This window comes from Mus caroli, unplaced genomic scaffold, assembly GCF_978045245.1.
Source record: "Mus caroli unplaced genomic scaffold, Mus_caroli_1 scaffold_13, whole genome shotgun sequence".
Lineage (NCBI taxonomy): Eukaryota > Metazoa > Chordata > Mammalia > Rodentia > Muridae > Mus > Mus caroli.
The window spans coordinates 77,274,157-77,301,229 of NW_028227268.1; the positions used below are offsets into that span (position 1 = coordinate 77,274,157).

Sequence of the window (27,073 nt, forward strand, 5' to 3'; positions counted from 1 at the left end):
GATCAGGGTAACTGAGAGGGGATGGCATGCTCTAAATGTGGATGGCATCGTGCCATGGGCTGGGGTTTTCATCTTACAAAGAAGAAGCAAGCTTAGTCCCAGGATTTATCTGCTGCTTCCTGAGCACAGCTGGAACATGGCCAGCCACCTCAGTTCCTAATGCCATGTATTCCCCCATGATGCACTGCACCATCAAACCATGAGGCAAAATAAACCCTTCCTTGGGTTGCTTTTCTCAGGTATTTTGTCGCAGCAATGACACACGTAATTAATACACAAACCAACAGGGTTCTGTGCCACTCTGCTGCTGTCTAATAAAGTGTCTGCAGTGGCATAAAAGCTAAACCACCCCTGACCCGCACTCTGTGTGCTCACCTCCCTCCTCTCAACAGAAAACATTTAACAAGAGCATTTTCATCTGTTTATTTAGTTACAACAACAATATAACAATGCATGGGAAAGATAGTTAAAATGATGATAAAATGTTCAGTAACAGAAATGAATATATCTGAAGGAACTGCTCGGTGTCATTAAAATACATTTTTAACTTATAATTGGTTATTAGTGTAAATTAAATTTAGCAATTGAGTTCTAGTCCATGTCTACAAGTTATCAAAATATTTTCAAAATGTTACATAAAAACTGACAACATCTATAAATATATAAACACCAAAATTTTTCAGAAAAATAAAATAATGTACCCTGAGATATCACACTTGCTGTGCAGATGATATACTCACATGCGTCCTCATATGCCACGGGAGCTTTCTGAATTTCGAATTTTCCAAGATAGCGTAATGCTATCACATGTTGGTGCAAATTTCAGCCATGAAAGTAACTACTTGGGATTGTAAGACCGGGAGTGCAGGGTCACTAAGGAGAACTTGGGAAGACATGGACGGCACTTGGTCCTGACTCCTCAGATCCTGGCTGAAAACACTCAGCAAAACATTCTAGGCTTTTTTTCTCACACCAACTGACCCAGAATATATTTTAAGAAATGTTTATTTTCTGCGCATATTTTAAACTATAAATTCCTGAGCACTTTTTCTTCTTCCTCCTCGTCGCTGTCAGTGACATTGACTTGCTGGACACCAGAGGGGGCTGAGGCTGGGGCTGTGAAGACATTCTCCAAGGCTCCAATGTCCAGAGTGGGCATGGCATTCAAGTACTCTTCCCCACCGTGGCCATGGCTGCTGTAGTAAGGGGGCCCGTCCATGCTCTCACAGCTCCGAGAGTCTTCACTGTGTGTGTGCTCATCTGGATAGTCTCTGAAAGGATAGTCTCTATTTAAAGCTGAAAAGATAGCTTCATGTTTTTGGTATCTGTCTTCATAATAACCAAGACATTCTGGCATTGAACTTGGAAAATTTCCATAGCCAAAGGGAGGCCGACTATAAGGGCACGTGCTGTGACAGAAAAACAAAAACAAAAATGACATCAGATTCTGGCCCGCAGTGCCTGGCCCACAGACTGAGTCCCTGCAGTCCCTGCACGGCCTGGAGAGCATTTCTTTGACATGAAGATTCCTATCCATCCCCACCCAAAACAGAGCAAAGGCAGTGTGGACAGATGCAGCCGCCGACATGATCACCTCTTCCTAGTTTCTAGCTCCTTACCTTTGATAACCAGGATTAAGATCGTCCCACCCTGGCCTCTATACTACCTCACACCACACAGTGTTGGAAATGGAAACACAAGTTGTGTGACAATGAAAAAGGCAGGTGTGAAGGGTAGGAGAAGGGCTCCCCTGTTCTAGAATGTGCTGAAAGGAAGAGATGCTGAATACTGAAGCCCTGGAACAGAAAACTCCAGCTGACTTTTACAAATGACACAGTAACAAAGTACATTTAGAATATTCTTTGTACTCTAAGGCATTAAAACTGATACCGCACTGTGCTTTTAAAGGGTTTTGCAAACAAACAAAACACCATGGAAAAAGACTTCAAAAAAACCATTGCAGGTTTACAAGTGACTTTTGAAAGGCAAAGCTAATAATCTTGTCACTCAAATCCAGTTGCCAATTCTCTTTAAGTATTAATCTCTTTGGAGGTGAAGAGGAAATACACAGAAATTGGGCTCGTGCGCGCCATCTAGTGACAGCCAACACAATGATCACATTCATTTGCAAAACTCATGGAATGCCAATCTTTGCACTGCATCTTCTGAAGAAGGAAAGAGGAAGGAGGAAGAGGGCAGGGGAGAGAAGACAAAGGGAGGAAGGATGGTAGGATGGAAGGCCAGCTCTCTTCCCTTTCAAATGTATGAAGATGTACCAGACCACTGTCTCAAACTCTCGGAATATGTCCCACTCCCAAACCTTGCAATATAAGGTACCTTGCTAACATTGAACACCACAGATATAAGATAGTGCTTACATTTTTTTAGGTTTACAACCATACTGCATCACTCTACTTTGGGTACTTAGAATTTAAAGCCTGTGCCCTGAGATACTGTCAATCTCGCTGCCATGACTTTGTTCACAGCTCTCTGCCTTCAGGATTTTCCATCCATTGAACTCTATGCAGATGTCAGAGAGCATATCAAATCTACTTCCCATATAAAGTCTTCCTCTAATGCAGACATAACTGCTCAATTAGTAACTGTCTTTCAAAAGATCCAGTTTCAAGGCATGGTAGAAAATTTAAAAACCTTAAATCTTGATATATACCAGACATGTGCTATAGTTTGAAACACCAATTTTGCATGACTGTACTGTATGGGAAAAACAAGTTAGTGTTATATTCGCAAGTCAATTATGACAAAGCTGGTCCAGGGTTGTACTGGTAAAAATGAATAGCTATAAAAGTATTCCCTCCATTAGGAAAAATATCTGTTAACTTGATTAGAATAATATTAGCCGATACACAGAAAGAATATTGTATGCTTTCTAGGTACTGGCTGAGGATTTCGCACAGAGCAAATGGATCTTACAGACACATTTCATCCAACAGAATGGAACACATTCTTCTCAATGCCACATGAACATCCTCTGGATAACTTATGCAGCACTTGATTTAGGGTAATGTTTTTGGGTTGTGTTTGTTTGTTTGTTTGTTTTTTGAGACAGGGCTTCTTTGTGTAGCCCTGACTGTTCTGGAACTCACTTTGTAGACCAGGCTGGCCTCGAACTCAGAAATCCGCCTGCCTCTGCCTCCCGAGTGCTGGGATTAAAGGTGTGCGCCACCACTGTTTTTAAAACTGAAATAATATCATGCACCTCCTCAGAACACAATGGGGGCAAACTTACAAATTCATAGCAGTAAGAAGAATGGAAAGTGTAGAAACAGTGGACGGGAAGCAGAAGCTAGAAAATGAAATTAACTGGAAAATTAAAGGAACATAAACATTTCCTGGCAGTAAGTGAAAACAAATTTCCCCAAACTGTGTAATACAATCAAAGAAAAATATATAGCAATATCCCCATACATCAGAAAACCAAACAACCTAAAGCCAACATTGAGCAGTGCATCTTAAGGATTCAGAAAAGCAGCAACAAAACAGACCAAAAACTAGTAGAAGCAAAGAAATAGGGAAGAAATAAACTAAAAGAAAAGATGAGCAACAAGGAAAACAAGACAGACAAACTTCAAGCTAGACTACACACACACACACACACACACACACACACACACACACACAGAGGGAGGGAGAAAGGGGGAGAGGGAGAGAGAAGAAGGGAAGGAGAGAGAGAGAGAGAGAGAATGAATGAATGAATGAATGAATGAGAATGAATCTCAAACAAAATCAGAGATGAAAAAGATAATGTAACATACAGCCCAGAAACACAAAGGGTCATAAAAACTCTCCTGAGAAACTACATACTGAAATAACTCGGGACCTAGAAGACTGGATGGATCCATGAGCATCACATACAAACCACCACAACTGAGTCAATCAAGCACAAGTAGACATGGTGGTTTGTTTGTAACTCTAGGACAGAGGTGGAAGTGGCAGGAGGATTCAGGTTTGAGGCCAACTAGGATTCATACTGAGTTCAATGAAAACAGTGCAGCTGGCTATGCAGAGAAACAAAACTCGAAAAAGTAAACTGGGGCAGGGGAGAAGAAAGGAGAGATGGAGGAAGGGAGAGAAGAAGGGAAAGTCTAAGCAAACCAGTACTGAGTCGTGAGCCTGAAGCCTTAAATGTAAAGGACCGTCTAAGACCTAATGAATTGACTACTGACTTATACTGTTCATTTAGAGAACTAGTTGCAATTCTTTGAGAACTTCAAAAAATTGAAATGGAAGGAACTCTGCCAAACACTTTTATAGGTCCAGCTTTCCTCAATATCCTGGAATGAAAAATCAGGAAAACTATAATCCATATTTTGGATAAACATGGCTGCAAAACTTCTCAATAAAATGCAATTGTCCTATATTTGTTGGTACATGGAAAAGATCAAAATGATAAAGTGAAATTCAAGGATTCAACATATACAAGCCAATAAGCAAAACACAGCACCACAATTCAGGACTGTAATATATTTTCATCTCCATACATAAAGAGTGTGCAATAAGATTTAATATTTTACATGGCAGAACACTTTTACCAGATAATATATCAAAGGAGATCCTCTAAATACTAAAGGCTATGTATGCAAACCCACAGCCATATGACACTGAGCAAGGAGACTGCAAACATTTCCTCTAAGGCTATAAACCACAAAGGGATCTGACCTCACCACTCTTACTTAACACAGTACTGAAAAGTCTTAGCAAGAGTATCAGGAAAGAGAAAATAGGATATCTAGACTGGAAGTTACATTATCCATATTTGCATATGACATGATTTTATATGTAGAAAAAACCTAAATTCCCCATCACAAAGCTATCAGAACTGAAGAATAGCATTAAGCATACAAAAATTGGGCTTTCTCTGTGCAGCTTTGGCTGCCCTTGAGTTCAGTATATGACCATGGTTGCCCTCAAACTTGCATTCTCCCACATCATTATGATGCGTTCTAAGATTCCAAACACAGGTCATACAATGAAATTGCTGAAAAGAAAATTAAGAGATCAACCCATTCGCAAAAGCCATAAAAATGAAACATTTAGTGTAAGGTGGACAAAGAAAACTCGGTCTCTTACTAAACAGTGCTGGAACAACACATGCACATGGCAGCAAAATAACACTACATCTCAAAAACAAAACAAAACAAAACAAGAACACTGCATCTCATCCTCTCACTGACAGCGGGGGCAAAGGCCTACATGGAAAACATACACTTATAACATCACTGCAGGAGCAGGAGGAAGGCTTCTGTACCCTGGTGTGATTTGGTGATGACTTGATTTTAGTGACAGGACCCAAAGGCACAGACAATGAAAACAGACAAACAGGATGATGAACTAAGAATTTCTCACACAGTAAAGAAATGAGAGTCTACAGAGTGGAAAAAACATTTGCAAATTATTCATCCAACAATGGATCAATATTTGGAATACAGAGCCACTAAATACCAAAAAAAAAAAAAAAAAAAAAGGAAATAATCAAATGGCCATATGCAAGTCCCCAACTAGGTAAGACTCATTCAAAGCTGAGGTCATTATACCAGAAGATACTTATATTCCTATATTTCTTATTGCACTATTAAAAAATACACAATCAGTCCAATGCCCTTCAATGGATGAACAGATAATGATGTTGTGGTATCATTACACACTAGAATAGTATTCAGTCATAAAAAGAATGGAATACTAAAAACCTTTTGCAGCAACATGAAGAGAAATGGAAATTATTATGTTAAGTGAAAAAAGCCAGACAGAAACACAAATGCCATGATATCATTCATTTGTGGAAACTAGTAGGTTGGTCTTGGGGAAGAACAATGGAATCTGATGGCTGGAGACTGGAAAGAGCAGAGTGATATGGCACCAAAACACATCATGGCAGAATACTGGTTCTTCTCTAGAGCTACTAGGTAACTACTGGTTAAAACAATCTGTGCTTCATTTCAAAATGACTAGAAGAGTAAATTTCCAAGCACATAACATGATTAATACTTAGAGATGAAAATGGTTTGTTGGTTTGATTTTTTGAGACAGGGCTTCTCTGTGTAGCCCTGGCTGTCCTGGAACTCACTCTGTAGACCAGGCTGGCCTTGAACTCAGAAATCCTCCTGCCTCTGCCTCCCAAGTGCTGGTATTAAAGGTGTGCACCACCACGCGTGGCTGAAAATGTTTTATTATCTTTTATTATATACTGTGTAGCTGCATCAAGGTTCATAAAGATGTACAAATATTAAGTCCCAGATACAAAGGAGTACTGTTGCTAAGGCTCCACCCATAGCTTCTGGTTTCTTCCAACTAGGACAGCGACTACACACTTGTATTTTTCAAGTTCTAGTGCATTCTCAACCTTCCTAATGCTATGACCGTTTAATTCAGTTCCTCAGGTTATGGTGACCCCCCCCCCCAACCATACTATTATTTTGTTGCTAATTCATAACTGTAATTTTGCCACTGTTATGAAACAATGTAAATATATGATATACAACCCCCAAAGGGCTTGTAACCTGCAGGATGAGAACCACTGTCTTCTCCAGCATCCAGCATGCTGCCAGTAGCTGACTGTGCACTGGCTCAGCAGGAAGGATGACAAACATGCCAACACCACATGGATCCATGGGGGCATTCTTAATGACATTAGAAAGAAAACCAGTTTTATGTACTCTCTCATGAAACACACTAACTATGAGATATCACTACGAGGAGGAGGAAGACAGGAAAAGGAAGAGGTGGGGGAGGAATAAAAGGAAACAGCAAAGAGCTTGGATCTACAGGTTGATGCCCCAGGATGCAAAAAGCCACATCCAAGATGTGGATAAGTTTTTGTTCCTTAGTAAATATAGAGCACTGAAGAAGGTGGAGAGCTATTGGTGGAGACAATCCAACCAATGTGTATAATTTGGTTGGCTCTTGATTTACACACCACTTTTAAAAATAAAAACAGGTTTGAGAAATAAAGGAAAAGCAAGGGCAGATGAATTGTTGGTTAATAATAAGGCTCATGAAAATTTCAGCTATGATATGGTAGTCATTTCATAAGTCTATAATGAGTAAGCATGTGTGTGTATGTGTGTGTGTGTTGTTTGTGTATGTAGTGTATTCTTTATCCAAAGTGTTTAGACCCAGAAGTGACTTGACTTCTGGATGTGTGCTTTATATTTATTTAATATAATAAACTCTGGGGAAGGAACACCTGTATTACTGTGCATGTGTGGGGCTCTAAAGACAACTTTTGGGAGTTGGTTCTCTCTTGCCATCATGTAGGTTCTGGGTATGGAACTCAAGTCATTAAGCTTGGTAACAAGAGCTTTTACCCACTGAGCCATCTCCTCAGCCTGAGTCTTGTTTTGCTTTGGAGTCTTAGAGATGTGCATAGGTTTTCTTCACAAATATTTCTGTTCTCCATAGTTGAAATTACAAGTGTCCTCCTGAAATCTGAAACTTTTTGAACACCAACAGAAAAAAAATTGATTTGATTTGGGTTTTAGATTTTGGATGAGGCTACATGGATGAAGTATGAAGCTATACTGCACTGTATGTAAGCTATATGAAATCTGAGATTGGCTCCAAAATACATCCTTGTTCCCAAAGTAAGGAGAATCTGGAGAAGCAAGGGCAATAGTAAAATGTCAACTTCTGAAGCTAGGTGCCAGCATGCAGGGCACATTATGCTACACTGTTACCTTTTTTGCATATGACATTTTCTGTAACAAACTAAATAACACAGTCACCAAAAATCAATAGTTTCTCCTCCATGGTGAAGGCAATAAGATTCATCCTCTCTTCCTCACATTTACTACATTGGACCTTTGTACTCACTAAGTCCCCAGTGACTACTGTAGCTGGTGGCCCAGGTCATCTTCAACTCTAGCTGAACTGAGGGTACTAGAACTCAGAACTCTGTTCTTTGAGAATGCTGGGGAAATCCCCAGGAGCTGGGGAAATGCAGATGCAAGATGACAGCACAGAACCCCGCACACTCTTCCCCTTCCATTAACTACTCTGGCCTATATGGCACAAATTTTGTGTGTCTTCTGCTCCAAAATAAAGTGCACCTTGCTTGATTCATGGAAACAAAGCCACTGGCTTGGAAAATGGCTCAGGGGAGCAAGTCAGCCAGCCCCTGCTACCTTTGTTTTGTGCTCAGTCAGCCAGTGTGTTGAAGAGTGTCCCTTCAATATTCATGTCTACCTAGAACCTTAAAATATGACTACTTGGAAACAGAGTCTTTACAGATAGGACTACATCAAGGTGACATTGTTTTGAGCAGAACATGATTCCAGTTACTTGTGTGCTTATAAAAATGAGGCATATGCAGATATGAAAATTTCAAAGAATATTTTGTAAAAAAATAAAAATAAAAAAATTAATAAAAACCAAGAAAAGGTTCAGTGGGTAAAGCATGAGGGCAATTCAAGCCCCTATACCTCACATAAAAACCAGGTAGCAGCACAAGCCTTATAATCCTAGGGAACCTAAAACAAGCTAAAGGAAGACAGAGGGGAATCCTTGGAAGCCCATGGGCCAGTCAGCTCAACTTAAACAGCGGCGAAACAACAAAAGAAATCTTGTCTCAAATAGGTAGAAGACATTGTCCAAAACCCGAGATTGCCCTCTGAACTCCATATGTGTGCAAGGGTGTGTACACACACACACACACAATACAATACAATACAATACAATACAATACAATACAATACAATACAATACAATACAGAAGATTGAAAAACAATGGGGGCCAGCTACCCACAACACCCGCCACAGGATCTTAAGACTTCTGGTGAGTGGAACACAGCTTCTGCTCCAATCCAATTGTGCGCGGGACCTGAGACTGCATTAGTTAGGGAAGCAGAAAACCGGCCTGAGTAGGGCCACAGGCCTCTTCCGGCCTGAACAGCACCGGAGTAGCTAGAGCGCAAGGTCGGCTGACACCCGCCAGCTACCCACGACCCCCACCACAGGATTTTGAGACTTCTGGTGAGTGGAACACAGCTTCTGCTCCAGTCCAATCACGCGGGACCTGAGACTGCTTTGGTTGGGGAGGCAGAAATCCGGCCTGAGTAGGGCCACAAGCCTCTTCCGGTCAGAACAGCACCAGGGTAGCTAGGACGCAGGGTCAGCTGACACTCGCCAGCTACCCACAACACCCGCCACAGGGTCTTAAGACTTCTGGTGAGTGGAACACAGCTTCTGCTCCAATCCAATTGTGCTCGGGACCTGAGCCTGCATTAGTTAGGGAAGCAGAAAACCGGCCTGAGTAGGGCCACAGGCCTCTTCCGGCCGGACCAGCACCGGGGCAGCTAGAGCGCAGGGTCGGCTGACACCCGCCAGCTACCCACCACACCCGCCACAGGATTTTGAGACTTCGGGTGAGTGGAACACAGAGTCTGCTCCAATCTTTAAACAGTGACAACGATAACAACTAACCCCAGAGATTACCAGATGGCGAAAGGTAAACGTAATAATCTTACTAACAGAAACCAAGACCACTCACCATCATCAGAACCCAGCACTCCCACTTCGCCCAGTCCAGGGCACCCCAACACACCGGAAAAGCTAGACACGGATCTAAAAGCATATCTCATGATGATGGTAGAGGACATCAAGAAGGACTTTAATAACACACTTAAAGAAATACAAAGGAACACTGGAAAACAGGTAGAAGACATTAAAGAGGAAGCACAAAAATCCCTTAAAGAATTGCAGGAGAACACTGCTAAAGAGTTACAAATCCTTAAAGAAAAACAGGATAACACAATCAAACAGGTAGAAGTCCTTAAAGAAAAACAGGAAAACACATCCAAACAGATGATGGAAATGAACAAAACCATACTAGAACTAAAAAGGGAAGTAGACACAATAAAGAAAACCCAAAATGAGGCAACACTGGAGATAGAAACCCTAGGAAAGAAATCTGGAACCATAGATACGAGCATCAGCAACAGAATACAAGAGATGGAAGAGAGAATCTCAGGTGCAGAAGATTCCACAGAGAACATCGGCACAACAATAAAGGAAAATGTAAAACGCAAAAAGATCCTAAATCAAAACATCCAAGAAATACAGGACACAATGAGAAGACCAAAACTACGGATAATAGGAGTGGATGAGAATGAAGATTTTCAACTCAAAGGACCAGCAAACATCTTCAACAAAATTATAGAAGAAAACTTCCCAAATCTAAAGAAAGAGATGCCCATGAACATACAAGAAGCCTACAGAACTCCAAATAGACTGGACCAGAAAAGAAATACCTCCCGACACATAATAATCAGAACAACAAATGCTCTAAATAAAGATAGAATACTAAAAGCAGTAAGAGAAAAAGGCCAAGTAACATATAAAGGCAAGCCTATCAGAATTACACCAGATTTTTCACCAGAGACTATGAAAGCCAGAAGATCCTGGACAGATGTTATACAGACACTAAAAGAACACAAATTCCAGCCCAGGCTACTATACCCAGCCAAACTCTCAATTAACATAGATGGAGAAACCAAAGTATTCCACAACAAAACCAAATTCACACATTATCTCTCCACGAATCCAGCCCTTCAAAGGATAATAACAGGAAAAAAACAATACAAGGACAGGAACCACGCCCTAGAAAAAACAAGAAGGTAATCCCTCAACAAACCTAAAAGAAGACAGCCACAAGAACAGAATGCCAACTTTAACAACAAAAATAACAGGAAACAACAATTACTTTTCCTTAATATCTCTTAATATCAATGGACTCAACTCCCCGATAAAAAGACATAGACTAACAAACTGGCTACACAAACAAGACCCAACATTTTGCTGCTTACAGGAAACTCATCTCAGAGAAAAAGATAGACACTACCTCAGAATGAAAGGCTGGAAAACAATTTTCCAAGCAAATGGTCTGAAGAAACAAGCTGGAGTAGCCATTCTAATATCTGATAAGATTGACTTCCAACCCAAAGTCATCAAAAAAGACAGGGAGGGGCACTTCATACTCATCAAAGGTAAAATCCTCCAAGAGGAAGTATCAATCCTGAATATCTATGCTCCAAATACAAAGGCAGCCACATTCATTAAAGAAACTTTAGTAAATCTCAAAGCACACATTGCACCTCATACAATAATAGTGGGAGACTTCAACACACCACTGTCACCAATGGACAGATCATGGAAACAGAAACTAAACAGGGACACAGTGAAACTAACAGAAGTTATGAATCAAATGGATCTGGCAGATATCTACAGAACATTCTATCCTAAAACAAAAGGATATACCTTCTTCTCAGCACCTCATGGTACCTTCTCCAAAATTGACCACATAATTGGTCACAAAACAGGCCTCAACAGATACAATAATATTGAAATTGTCCCATGCATCCTATCAGATAACCATGGACTAAGGCTGATCTTCAATAACAAAATAAATAATAGAAAGCCAACCTTCACATGGAAACTGAACAACACTCTTCTCAATGATACCTTGGTCAAGGAAGGAATAAAGAAAGAAATTAAGGACTTTTTAGAGTTCAATGAAAATGAAGCCACAACATACCCAAACTTATGGGACGCAATGAAAGCATTTCTAAGAGGAAAACTCATAGCTCTGAGTGCCTCCAAAAAGAAACTAGAGAGAGCACACATTAGCAGCTTGACAACAAACCTAAAAACACTAGAACAAAAGGAAGCAAACTCACCCAAGAGGAGTAGACGGCAGGAAATAATCAAACTCAGGGGCGAAATCAACCAAGTGGAAACAAGAAGAACTATTCAAAGAATCAACCAATCAAGGAGCTGGTTCTTTGAGAAAATCAACAAGATAGATAAACCCTTAGCCAGACTCACTAGAGGGCACAGGGAAAGCATCCTAATTAACAAAATCAGAAATGAGAAAGGAGACATAACAACAGATCCTGAAGACATCCAAAACACCATCAGATCCTTCTACCAAAGGCTATACTCAACAAAACTGGAGAACCTGGATGAAATGGAGAAGTTCCTAGACAGATACCAGGTACCAAAGTTGAATCAAGATCAGGTTAATGATCTAAACAGCCCTATATCCCCCAAAGAAATAGAAGCAGTCATTAATAGTCTCCCAACCAAGAAAAGCCCAGGACCAGATGGGTTTAGTGCAGAGTTCTATCAAACCTTCAAAGAAGAACTAATCCCAGTTCTTCACAAACTATTCCACAAAATAGAAACAGTAGGTACTCTACCCAACTCATTCTATGAAGCCACAATTACTCTGATACCTAAACCACAAAAAGACCCAACAAAGATTGAAAACTTCAGACCAATATCCCTTATGAATATTGATGCAAAAATCCTCAATAAAGTTTTTGCTAACCGAATCCAAGAACACATCAAAACAATCATCTATCCTGACCAAGTAGGTTTCATCCCAGGGATGCAGGGATGGTTCAATATACGGAAATCCATCAACGTAATCCAGTATATAAACAAACTCAAAGACAAAAACCACATGGTCATCTCGTTAGATGCGGAAAAAGCATTTGACAAGATCCAACACCCATTCATGATAAAAGTCTTGGAAAGATCAGGAATTCAAGGCCCATACCTAAACATGATAAAAGCAATCTACAGCAAACCAGTAGCCAACATCAAAGTAAATGGTGAGAAGCTTGAAGCAATCCCTCTAAAATCAGGGACTAGACAAGGCTGTCCACTCTCTCCCTACCTATTCAACATTGTACTTGAAGTCCTAGCCAGAGCAATTCGACAACAAAAGGAGATCAAAGGGATACAAATTGGAAAAGATGAAGTCAAAATATCTCTTTTTGCAGATGATATGATAGTATATATAAGTGACCCTAAAAATTCCACCAGAGAACTCCTAAACCTGATAAACAGCTTCAGTGAAGTAGCTGGATATAAAATTAACTCAAACAAATCAATGGCCTTTCTCTACACAAAGAATAAACAGGCCGAGAAAGAAATTAGGGAAACAACACCCTTCTCAATAGTCACAAATAATATAAAATATCTTGGCGTGACTCTAACTAAGGAAGTGAAAGATCTGTATAATAAAAACTTCAAGTCTTTGAAGAAAGAAATTATAGAAGATCTCAGAAGATGGAAAGATCTCCCATGCTCATGGATTGGCAGGATCAACATTGTAAAAATGGCTATCTTGCCAAAAGCAATCTACAGATTCAATGCAATCCCCATCAAAATTCCAACTCAATTCTTCAACGAATTAGAAAGTGCAATCTGCAAATTCATCTGGAATAACAAAAAACCTAGGATAGCAAAAATTCTTCTCAAGGATAAAAGAACCTCTGGTGGAATCACCATGCCGGACCTAAAGCTTTACTACAGAGCAATTGTGATAAAAACTGCATGGTACTGGTATAGTGACAGACAAATAGACCAATGGAATAGAATTGAAGACCCAGAAATGAACCCACACACCTACGGTCACTTGATCTTCGACAAGGGAGCTAAAAACATCCAGTGGAAGAAAGACAGCATTTTCAACAAATGGTGCTGGCACAACTGGTTGTTAACATGTAGAAGAATGCGAATCGATCCATTCCTATCTCCTTGTACTAAGGTCAAGTCTAAGTGGATCAAGGAACTTCACATAAAACCAGAGACACTGAAACTTATAGAGGAGAAAGTGGGGAAAAGCCTTGAAGATATGGGCACAGGGGAAAAATTCTTGTGCTGTAAGATCGAGAATTGACAAGTGGGACCTCATGAAACTGCAAAGCTTCTGCAAGGCAAAAGACACCATCAATAAGACAAAAAAACCACCAACAGATTGGGAAAGGATCTTTACCTATCCTAAATCAGATAAGGGACTAATATCCAATATATATAAAGAACTCAAGAAGGTGGACTCCAGAAAGTCAAATAACCCCATTAAAAAATGGGGCTCAGAACTGAACAAAGAATTCTCACCTGAAGAATACTGAACGGCAGAGAAGCACCTGAAAAAATGTTCAACATCCTTAATCATCAGGGAAATGCAAATCAAAACAACCCTGAGATTCCACCTCGCACCAGTCAGAATAGCTAAGATCAAAAATTCAGGTGACAGCAGATGCTGGCGAGGATGTGGAGAAAGAGGAACACTCCTCCATTGTTGGTGGGATTGCAAGCTTGTACAACCACTCTGGAAATCAGTCTGGTGGTTCCTCAGAAAATTGGACATAGTACTACCGGAGGATCCAGCAATACCTCTCCTGGGCATATATCCAGAAGATGTCCCAACCGGTAAGAAGGACACATGGTCCACTATGTTCATAGCAGCCCTATTTATAATAGCCAGAAGCTGGAAAGAACCCAGATGTCCCTCAACAGAGGAATGGATACAGAAATTATGGTACATTTACACAATGGAGTACTACTCAGCTATTAAAAAGAATGAATTTATGAAATTCCTAGCCAAATGGATGGACCTGGAGGGCATCATCTTGAGTGAGGTAACACAATCACCAAGGAACTCACACAATATGTACTCACTGATAAGTGGATATTAGCCCAAAACTTAGGATACCCAGGATATAAGATACAATTTGCTAAACGCATGAAACTCAAGAAGAATGAAGACCAAAATGTGGACACTGTACCCCTTCTTAGAATTGGGAACAAAACACCCATGGAAGGAATTACAGAGACAAAGTTTGGAGCTGTGATGAAAGGATGGACCATCTAGAGACTGCTGTATCCAGGGATCCATCCCATAATCAGCTTCTAAACGCAGACACCATTGCATACACTAGCAAGATTTTGCTGAAAGGACCCAAATATAGCTGTCTCTTGTGAGACTATGCAGGGGCCTAGCAAACACAGGAGTGGATGCTCACAGTCAGCTATTGGATGTATCACAGGGCTCCCAATGGAGAAGCTAGAGAAAGTACCCAAGGAGCTAAAGGGATCTGCAACCCTATAGTTAGAACAACATGATGAATTAACCAGTACCCCGGAGCTCTTGTCTCTAGCTGCATATGTATCGAAAGATGGCCTAGTTGGCCATCAATGGAAAGAGAGGCCCATTGGACTTGCAAACTTTATATGCCCCAATATAGGGGAATGCCAGGGCCAAAAGAATGGGAATGGGTGTGTAGGGAAGTGGGGGGTGCTATGGGGGACTTTTGGGATTGCATTGGAAATGTAATTGAGGAAAATATGTAAAGAAAATATTAAAAATTTAAAAAAGAAAAAAAAAAAGAAAAACAATGGGAAGACACACAGAGAAATACACAGGCATGCAGAATGAGAATGGTGAGACAGCAATAAGCCAAAGGCAGCTGAAGGTTGCCAAAAAGCTATGAAGAAGGATTCTTTCCCAGAGTCTTCAGAATGGAGCACAGCCCTGTCAGTAGCTTAATTTCAGACTTCTAGACTCTAGAACTCTAAGAGTAACTATTGATTTAAGCTACCACATTTCTGCTGTATTCTTCTATAAGCCCCAGCAAACTAATCTATCTAAAAGCATATTTCAACAACTATGTGACAGCAACGTAATTTATACTGTTTAAGCCACTAAGTTTACTATAGTCTGTAATAATCAATGTTGAGCTATCTGCTGAGTATTCCAATTTTAGATTTCTATCAAGCCTACAATAAACGATCTAGCCAATGATCTAAGTTGTCTATAAATCCCAGTCTTTACAGTTCTAACAACTCTGGCTACCTACATCTGTCTGTGCAGATATCTTCCCTAATGGCAAGTTTCTAACTTGCAAATTTCTTCACTCTACTCATACCTAGGAGGGAAGTCACTATTGACTGTACACTTAAATAGTCTAGCTAACTGGCAGTTTTCAGAAAAGCCTTGTCACTTTCATTTCCACCAGCAATAAATGTGGACTCTAATATCTCCAACATGATAATTTAAAGCATTACTTTAGCAAATTCTAGCTGGGGAATCTGGAGTTACATCCCCATGGTTTTACTGTGTATTTCTGTAATGTCTACTGAGTCCTGCAGGCCATGTACTTACTGGCTACATGGTCATTTTCTTTCAAGAACATATACTTGGATTTTTGCTTACTTACAAGCTGAACTTTCATTGCATTGAAACTGTTCTTTGTGTGTCTTGATATAGGCTATGCATACATGATTTGCATACTCTCATTCTGTGAGTTCTCTCTTTTTTGGATACCTCTTGATGCAAAAGTTTTTTTAATCATGATGTGGTCTAGTCTAATTTTTTTCTTTGTCATAAAATTTACCCTTACAAGAAACCTTTATAGTTTCTCCTAAGAATTTTATGGGTTTAGCTCTCATTCTAGGTCTTCAACCATTTGAGATAAAACATTTTGTAGTGAGAGCTAAGAGTGCAATTTCATTGTAGGTATGTGGCTATTCCCATTCAGTTGTTACTGTACCATTTGTTAAACACTCTTCTTTCTTCCACTAAAAGGTCTTGGAGCGTCCCTGCTGAAAGTGAAGTGAGCATAGATTGCCTTTTTGTATAACGGAATTCTACCTCATTACTTACAATGTCTATCTTCATGTCAGTACCACATTGGGATTTTTTTTCTATGCTTATGCTTCTTCTTCTTTTTCAGAGCTGAGAACTGAACTCAGGGCCTTGCATTTGCTAGGCAAGAGTTCTACCACTGAGCTAAATACCCAACGCCTTTTCTATGCTTCTTAAAAAACTTTTACCTTTTACACAAATTTTAGGCTCATAACCAAACTAAACATTAGTACAAAGAATTCCTATATACTCCTCCCTTCCAATACGCACAGGATCACGCCAACATATCTCATAGCAGAGTGGTCTGTGTTGTTAAAAAGCATTCACCTATATAGATGTTACTCCGCAGGATGTTAATAAATGTGTAGCAACACTGTCTGCCCACAGTAATTTCACTGCTCAGCACATTCATCCCTCCTTTCCCTGCTAATGTCTGGAAACTTCAGAGTATGTCTTTGCCTTAGTTTTTCTGTATACCGTATTTCAGAACCACCACTTTTGTGGATATTGCAATCTTTCTTTTCCTTTTTTTTTTTTTTAGTAAATAAAATGTTTCTTGTTTTTATATGTATTTCCATTTGGCTTGCACCCATCTATGTACCACATGCATGCAGTGTTTATAGAAGTGACAGAAAAGCATCAGATCCACTGGTACTAGAGTTACAGAGCATTATGAGCTGCCATGTTGGTGCTAGTGATTGTGGCTAGTGATCTTAAGTGATGAGATAGCTCTTCAGTCCTTGGATATATAGCAGCCTTGACTGGCATTTATTTTCAAGGGTTGAAATATATCACTGCATGCTTACCTAGTTTTTAGGGTTACTTGCAAGAGATCTGATACTAGCTGATATATTTGCCTTTGGAGGTGAATTGGCAGTTTTCCCTGAAAGCTTTTAATAGTTTCTTTGTATTTCTGACATCTTGACTATTACAGCAGATCTCAACTTTGGGTCTAAACCCCTCTGGGAACACATACCAGATATCCTGCATATCAGATATTTGCATTATGATTAAGAACAGTAGCAAAATTACAGTTACAAAATAGCAATGAAAATAATTTTATGGTTGGGATCACCACAACATGAAGGACTGTATTAAAGGGTTACAGCATCAGGAAGGTTGAAAACCACTGGTGTATTGTGTATTTCAAGACAAGCAGACACTAGGGAAGTTCATGATCACCCCACAAGCACTGAGAAGGTACTAACAGGAATACTATACTCAGAAGAAAGAGCCTCAATTATGAGCACACAGAAAAGGAATTAATTTTTGAGGACTATATGAACAAAGGAGAATTAAGTGGGAGTCCATCATATTCAGCACAATGAACCAGCAATCTCTTAATACTGCTACAGATAAAAACACAATAATCCAAGTAACAAGGTTACAGGAATTTGGTAGACATTTTCAGTAATACGTTGAATATAAATAGTCTCAATTCATAAATCAAGAGATATGAAGTAGCTGATTAAGTGAATAAACAAGATCTAACATTCTATAGTTACTAAGAAACACATCACATTGATACAGATATCCACAGAATAAGATGAAAGTCAAAACATCAAGAAAAACTAAGTCAAAAAAAAAAAACCCAAGCAAATTAAAAACCACATGGAAAGTTCATCTTACTCCAGTTATCATGGCTACCATCAAGTAAACTATGAATGACAAATGCTGATGAGGATGTGGGGGAAAGAAGAATGGTGGAAAAGGGGACCCTTATATACTGCTGGTGGAGATGTAAAATCTGTCACTATTAAAACAGCATGCAAATTCCTAAAACAACAACAACAACCCCTTTCCCCCTCCCAGAAAAAAACCCAAAACCTACCACAAGACCCAGTTACACTTCTAGTTCTACTTCTATGTGGTATATACTCTAAGAAATATAAGTCAGTAAAACACAGAGATTCTTGCATGTCCTTGTTTGCTGTGGGTCAACTAATAGTATGGAATAAGCCTAGATGCCATCTAATACAGGAATAGATAAATAAAATGTGACATATGTAAGCATGTATGTGTGTGTGATATGGAGTTTTATTCAGCCACAGAGAACAATGACATTATGCCATTCACAGGAAAATAAATGAAACTGGGGGTTATAATGAGCAAAATAAGCCATCATAGACAAATATTGCATACTCTCTCATATTAAGAATCTAGATTTTGTGCCAGGAGCTGATCTTGTGGCACAGCGTTCCATACCTAAATACCTGGGAGAGAGCTGGTCTCCCAGCAGTGCTGGCACACATGTGAGCACAGGCAACACCACCACTTCTGCTCAAATTCCTGGCCCAAGCGGGACCAGCCGAGAGTCATCAGGACACAGGAACCAAGGAACAGCTGGGGACAGGATCTTTCAGGTTTACACCTGTGCCCCAGAGCTGACCCTGTGCCATAGCTCTCCATACCCAAATTCATCCCAGAGAGAACTGGTCTCCCAGGAGTACTGACTTACAGGAGGTAAGATCAGAAATATCCAGATGGCAAGAGGCAAAGGCAAGAACATAAGCAACAGAATCCAAGGCTACTTGGCATCATCAGAATCCAGTTCTCCCAGTACAGCGAGCCCTGGATACTCCAACACACAAGAAAAGCAAGACTCAGATTTAAAGTCACATCTCATGATGATGATAAAGGACTTTAAGGAGGACATAAATAACTCCCTTAAAGAACTACAAGAGAACACAGGGACACAGATAGAAGACCTTAAAGAGAAAACACAAAAATTCTTTAGAGAATTACAGGAAAACACAATCAAACAGGTGAAGGAATTGAACAAAACCATCCAGAATCTAAAAATAGAAATAGAAACAATAAAGAAATCACAAAGGGAGACAACCCAGGAGATAGAAAACCTAGGAAAGAGATCAGGAGTCATAGATGCAAGCATCACCAACAAAATGCAAGAGATAGAAGAGAGAATCTCAGGTGCAGAAAAACATTGACACAATAGTCAAAGAAAATGCAAAATGCAAAAGGCTCCTAATTCAAAACATCCAGGAAATCCAGGGTACAATGAAAACACCAAACCTAAAGATAATAGGTATAGAAGAGAGTGAAGATTCCCAACTTAAAGTGCCAGTAATTATCTTTAACAGACTTATAGAAGAAAACTTCCCTAACCTAATGAAAGAGATGCCCATAAACATACAAGAAGCCTACAGAACTCCAAATAGTCTGGACCAGAAAAGAAATTCCTCCCGTCACATAGTAGTCAAAACACCAAATGCACAAAACAAAGAAAGAATATTAAAAGCAGTAAGGAAAAAGTCAAGTAGCATATAAAGACAGACCTATCAGAATTACACCAGATTTCTCACCAGAGACTATGAAAGCCAGAAGATCTTGGGCAGATTTCATACAGACCCTAAAAGAACACAAATGCCAACACAGGCTATTATACCCAACAAAACTCTCAGTTACCGTAGATGGAGAAACCAAGATATCCCATGACAAAACCAAATTTACTCAATATCTTTCCACAAATCCAGCCCTACAAAGGATTATAGATGGAAAACTCCAACACAAGGAGGGAAATTACACATAAAATAAAACAAGAAAGTAATCTTTCAACAAACCTAAAAGAAGATAGCCACACAAACATAATTCCACCTCTAACAACAAAAATAACAGAAAGCAACAATCACTATTCCTTAACGTCTCTTAACATCAGTGGACTCAATACCCCAATAAAAAGACATAGACTGACAGACTGGATAAGTAAACAGGACCCAGCATTTTGCTGCATACAGGAAACACACCTCAGCATCAAAGACAGACATTACCTCAAGGTAAAGGGCTGGAAAACAAGTTTCCAAGCAAATGGTCCCAAGACACAAGCTGGAGTAGCCATTCTAATATCAAATATAATCAAATTTCAACCAAAAGTCATCCAAAAAGATAACTTGGTCAAGGAAGAAATAAAGAAATTAAAGACTTTTTAGAGTTTAATGAAAATTAAGCCACAACATATACAAACTTGTGGGACACAATGAAAGCAGTCCTAAGAGGAAAACTCATAGCTCTGAGTGCCTCCAAAAAGAATCTGGAGAGAGCACACACTAGCAGCTTGCCAGTACACCTAAAAGCTCTAGAACAAAAGGAAGCAAATTCACCGAAGAGGAGTAGACAGCAGGAAATAATCAAACCCAGGGCTGAAATCTACCAAATAGAAACAAAAAGAACTATACAACAGATCAATCAAACCAGGAGCTGTTTTTGAAAAAAATCAACAAAATAGATAAGCCCTTAGCCAGACTAACTAGAGTGCACAGAGACAGTATCCAAATTAACAAAATCAGAAAAAAGTGGGGGGGGGGAGACATAACAACAAAAACTGAGGAAATCCAAAAAATCATCAGATCCTACTACAAAAGCCTATGCTCAACACAACTGGAAAACCTGGATGAAACGGATAATTTTCTAGACAGATACTAGGTACCAAAGTTAAATCAGGATCCGATAAATGATCTAAACAGTCCCATATCCCCAAAAGAAAAAGAAACAGTCATTAATAGTCTCTCAACCAAAAAAAAAGCCCAGGACCTGATGGGTTTAGTGCAGAGTTCTATCAGACCTTGAAAGAGGATCTAATTCCAACTCTCCTCAAACTATTCCACAAAATAGAAACAAATGGTACTCTACCCAATTCGTTTTATGAAGCCACAATTACTCTGATACCTAAATCACACAAAGACCCAACAAAGAAAGAGAACTTCAGACCAATTCCCCTTATGAATATAATGGAAAAATATTAAGATTCTCACAAACCGAATCCAAGAACACATCAAAACGATCATCCATCATGACCAAGTAGGCTTGATCCCTGGGATGTAGGGATGGTTCAATATACGGAAATCCATCAATGTAATCTTCTATATAAACAAACTCAAAGACAAAAACCACATGATCATCTGATTAGATGCTGAGAAAGCATTTGACAAAATCCAACACCCGTTCATGATCAAAGTCTTGGAAAGATCAGGAATTCAAGGTCCATATCTAAACATAATAAAAGCAATATACAGCAAAACAGTAGCCAACATCAAAATAAATGGAGAGAAACTTGAAGCACTAACACTAAAATCAGGGACTAGACAAGGCTGCCCACTTTCTCCCTTCCTATTCAATATAGTACTTGAAGTCCTAGCCAGAGCAATTAGACAACAAAAGGAGATCAAAGGAACACACATCGAAAAAGAAGAAGTCAAAATATCACTATTTGCAGATGATATCATAGTATATTTAAGTGACCCCAAAAATTCCACCAGAGAACTCCTAAGCCTGATAAACAACTTCAGGGAAGTAGCTGAATATAAAGTTAACTCAAATCAGTGGCCTTTCTCTACTCAAAGGATAAACAGTCTGAGAAAGAAATTAGGGAAATAATACCTTTCAAAATAGTCACAAATAATATAAAATACCTTGGTGTGACTCCAACTAAGCAAGTGAAATATTTCTATGAGAAGAACTTCAAGTTTCTGAAGGAAAAAATCAAAGAAGATCTCAGAAGTTCAAAAGATTTCCCATGCTCATGGATTGGCAGGATTAATATAGTAAAATTGGCCATCTTGCCGAAAGCAATCTACAGATTCATTGCAATCCCCATCTAAATTCCAGCTCAGTTCTTCACAGAGTTAGAACAATTTTCTCTAATTGGAATAACAAATAACATAGGATAGCAAAAACTATTCCCAACAATAAAAGAACCTCTGGTGGAATCACCATCCCTGACCTAAGCTGTACTACAGAGCAATTGTGATACAAACTGCATGGTACTGGTACAGCGACAAACAGGTAGATCAATGGAATAGAATTGAAGATCCAGAAATGAACCCACACACCTATAGTCACTTGATCTTAGACAATGGAGCTAAAACCATCTGGTGGAAAAGAGACAGCCTTTTCAACAAATGGTGCTGGCTCAACTGGCAGTTAGCATGCAGAAGAATGCAAATCGATCCATTCTTATCTCCTTGTACAAAGCTTAATTCTAAGTGGATCAAGGACCTCCACATAAAACCAGAGACACTGAAAGTTACAGAGGAGAAAGTGGAGAAGAACCTCGATCATATGAGCACAGGGGAAAATTCCTGAACAGAACACCAATGGCTTGTGCTGTAAGATCAAGAATCGACAAATGGGACCTCCTAAAATTGCAAAGCTTCTGTAAGGCAAAGGACACTGTCAATAAGACAAAACAGCAACCAACAGATTGGGCAAAGATCGTTACCAATCCTAAATCCAATAGGGGGCTAATATTCAATCTATATAAAGAACTCAAGAAATTGGACTCCAGAAAACCAAATAACCCTATTTAAAAATGGGGTACAGTGTGGCCTCCCTTCCCCCCAGCCTGGAACCTGCCTGCTTAAGGGTGGAGCTACCGGCTCATTCGTCCTGCCACGCCCACTGCTGGAACCTGTCTCTGCTGCCTGGAGGCACACACGTGTTCGTCCTGCTACTGGACCCTGAGTTACTTGGCGGGAAATTGGGTTCCCTCCCCCTTCCTTTATAAACTGAGTGTCTGGAAATATTAAATTGAGTCTTGATCAGAATGTTGTCTTGACTCCATTGTTTCTTCCGCCCCGACTAGATTCCTCTCTTTGCAGGGAACTGCCATTCTCAGTGAACCGTTCGTGTTGTGGACCGCGGGCGGGCCCCAACAGTACAGAACTAAACAAAGAATTCTCAACTGAGGAATATCAAATGGCTGAGAAGCACCTAAAAAAATGTTCAACATCCTTAATCATCAGGGAAATGCAAATCAAAACAACCCTGAGATTCCACCTCACACCAGTCAGAAAGATAAAAAACTCAACTGACAGCAGATGCTGGTGTGGATGTGGAGAAAGAGGAACACTCCTCCATTGCTGGTGGGATTGCAAGCTGGTACAACCACTCTAGAAATCAGTCTGGCAGGTCCTCAGGAAACTGGACATAGTACTACCAGTAGATCCAGCAATACGTTTCCTGGGCATATACCCAGAAGATGCTCCAACTTATAATAAGGACACAAGCTCCACTATGTTCATAGCAGCCTTATTTATAATAGCAAGAAGCTGTTATAGAACCCAGATGTCCCTAAACAGAGGAATGGATACAGAAAATGTGGTACATTTACACAATGAAGTATACACATCTATTAAAAACAATGAATTCATGAAATTCTTGGGCAAATGGATGGATCTGGAGGATATCATCCTGAGTGAGGTAACCCAATCACAAAAGAAAACACATGATATGCACTCACTGATAAGTGGATATTAGCCCAGAAGCTCAGAATACCCAAGATACAATTTGCAAAACACAGGGAAAATATTCTTTATAAAATTCCATTATCAATTTACAGTCAAGGAAAACTAAAGGGAAATCAGTTAATTTTGTCCATTTTCCCATACTAGATTTTCTAGTTAAGAAGAATAAATATATTAGTCATTCCCTGGGAAAACCTCTCATCAGATTTAAATGAACAAAAGTCAGGGAACAGTGACAAAGGATTTTAAGTATAAAATAGATCTCACTTCCATTCTGAAAAAAAGTATTCTTGATATTTACATTTGATATACTGCATTGGCATTCTTAAGCCCAATCAAATTCAAGTTTAAAAAAGTATAATATTAGCTGGGCATGGTGGCGCACGCCTTTAATCCCAGCACTTGGGAGGCAGAGGCAGGCTGATTTCTGAGTTTGAGGCCAGCCTGGTCTACAGAGTGAGTTCCAGGACACCCAGGGCTACACAGAGAAACCATGTCTCGAAAATCCAAAAAAAAAAAAAAAAAAGTAAATTATTACTATTTATGCTCTTTATTTACATTGCTAATTAGAAGAATTGTTTCTGTACTCTAAGCATTTGTTTTCAAGACCATCTTATAAAAAGTTCTTTAAAGTATCAATAATTTGGACATTAACAGTCAAATCCTACAAGCCCTGTCTTGGTAAGAAAGATAAACTTGCTATTATTTAATCCACCTAGCAATAAAAGGTTGATACCAAACATTTCAGTACTCCAATCACAACATAAATTGTATCTACATATTGAGAACAACAGAGAAGTAGAGGTAGTTTGCAAAGTGAAACTTCAATTTGCTTTCCCAAGATATTTTCCTATGGAAATCTTATTGTTGATAATTTACGTGGCAAATTCTCTGGTTTGCGAACAGAGACATAAAGACGTGTAACAGAACTAACTAGTCATTCTATTTCTCTTGGCTTGCAAACCTTCCCTTTTCCACCCTTATTATTCAAAATGTGGTCCATTATCAAACAGAACTGGCATCACTTAGGAACTTATTAGAAATTCAGACCCTTTAAGCATGGTAAGACTATTCCTGTACTCTAGTAGTCAGGATCTGCATTCAACAAGATGCCACACAATTCGTATACGTAAACACAGCTAGGACTAGGGAATCACACAGCATCTCATACCTTTCCTATGAAACCACATCAACAACACTGAAACCATATTCTCACAGGGAAAGAGTTGGCTGGAGTGGAGAAACTGCTGCCCTCAACAGATGGCCATGAATTCTCTCTAGCTCTAGCTCCCAAGGTCTTCACGTGGCCCCTTCGTTCATTTGAATGGACTGCTTGGTTCTTACTGGGTTCTGAAGCTGAATGGAAGCCTGACTTGAGGAAGTTCAGTTTTCACCAGGAGAGAAATGCTCCCTACCCCCAGAGTAAAACTTCATTAGGAGTATTTTAGGTAAGAGGTAGAAAACTGTTTGTTTACCTTGACGGGAAGTAATGAGGTCCAGGTAGGAAGTAAGGGTGATGAAAGGAGAACCGAGGTGGCGTCCCAAACAGTGTGGCTGGATGGCCAAGGGGTGGGGGCTGATAGACGTGTGAGTGTGGAATGGGAGTCGCTGGGGGTATCGGAGTGCTTCGGGGACAAGTGGAAACGCTGGCATACTCCTTAGGAGGCTGGATAGGCGAGGTTGCAAATCTGGCATGGGCAGTACTTGCACCAGCTGGAATCCTGGTGGTGCTCTCCAGAGAGCCTGGAGTGGGTCTCTTCACAGAGCGACTGCTTCCCGAAGGGAGCCTATGAACGTCAGTTTGGGAAGGCCCAGAAAAGCGCTGAGGTGGGAGTGATGGGCGGGGCGTCAGGCTTGGAGGCGGGACGGCCACTGGGCCAGTGCTGGAGACGCTGGGCTGGAAAAGTGTGATGGGACTTGGGCGCTGGACTGCAGGTGTGGGCAGCTGGATGGCAGGCGGTGCTTCACCTTCGAAAATAAAAATAGCAGAGTTAAGTTAAGCATTATTCGGATTCCTGCTGGCATCTACCACAGCGTGAACTTGGATCTTTGAAGGAAAGTTCATTACCCACCCTCACCTAGTAGTGGTATCATATCAAACCACTCTCCTTTTTATTTATAGTATTCTGACAATTTTGAAATCACTGTCATTTCTTGTGGATTTACATTTTTCTCTTTCTGAACTAACCTCCGGGTGTCGTAAAAAGAGAGACCTTCAATTTTGTTCACTGCTGTGAACAAGCTCAGCTTCTGCTTAGCACAGAATAGGCAAGCTCTCAACAAACTTTGATAGGTAAATATATGAGAAAATTATTATTGATAAATCAAAGGAATGAATGCATTGAAATGTTGATTTATAAACAGAAATAACATAAAGCTGCTGGCAACAGTTATCATTAAGGAATAATTATCTAGGAGTAGGGGGTAAGATACATGGGTAGTAGGAAACTAGATGTTCATTTCATAGAATTTAGGTTTTGGTCAACATGATATATATTGATTTTATTTTCATATAAACAAGTTTCAGAGTAGCACTGTGGGTCACTTTTCCTTCATTTTGCATACCTCTCTACATTTAAAATTATGACACTTTTTAGTTGAAAAAAACTAAACAATGGTTTCATTTTACTATATTTGAAGTGAATATAGCTGGAAATCTGCAAAAAAAAAAAATAGGATTTATCATGGGTTAGCCATTTGTGACAGACTTGGACATTCCTAGAAGGACATGATTGGGAAGGGCAGAATTCTTAAAGTAAAAGCCATGATTTACCCTTCCATTCCCAAAGAAGATAGCTGTGCTGGCTGAGATGCTATCAGATACCATACAGCACCCACAGAATAAACCGAGCTGAGCTTTCATGACAAAAGACAAACAGAAGCCTTTGGAACGGAGTCAACTAGGTGTCGGTCAATGAAAGCACATTCCAAGTACAGATGCTACATTTAGAAATGTCGCTCAGGGGCCCCAAATGCAGACCTTCTTTCAACTTTATTCAGAAAGACTTCCCTTTTCTTCCTTCTTTCCCTTGGAAGAGACAGGTAATGCCCTTCTAAACTTCAGGAGGAAGAGCCCCACCCATCCATTTCAAGGTGGTTCCTTGCCCAGTGAAGTACAGCAGGAGGGTGGAAATGGAACTGTTCTGATCTTAGCCCAAGACTGGCCTCAGGCTCCCAATCATCCTGCCTCTGCCTCCGAGAAATGGGATAACAAGCATGTATTATTATGCTAAATTCAGTTACTTATGTTTATTACCAGGATCTAGCCAAGAACCTGAATTAAAAATTAGTTCAGAGGGGTTGGAAAGATGGTTCTATGATTAGAGCACTTGCTTTGTAATCATGAGGAGAAGAATTCAGATCC

At 39.8% G+C, this 27,073-nt stretch overlaps 1 protein-coding gene across 2 annotated transcripts in view; it reads right to left on the bottom strand.

Moving 5' to 3' along the window:
- Positions 1 to 461: 461 nt before the first annotated feature.
- Sox30 (SRY-box transcription factor 30) overlaps positions 462 to 27,073 on the bottom strand; it is a 37,009-nt gene continuing 10,397 nt past the window's right edge. The window contains exons 4-5 of one of the 2 annotated variants that reach the window (XM_021177155.2): positions 25,185 to 25,677; positions 462 to 1,409 (exon numbers count right to left, since the gene is read on the bottom strand). In XM_021177155.2, the coding sequence (XP_021032814.1) occupies positions 1,028 to 1,409; positions 25,185 to 25,677 (875 nt within the window). In that variant the 3' untranslated portion in view covers positions 462 to 1,027. The remainder of the gene's footprint in view (positions 1,410 to 25,184; positions 25,678 to 27,073) is intronic. The other variant, XM_085830090.1, reaches the window with a different exon arrangement.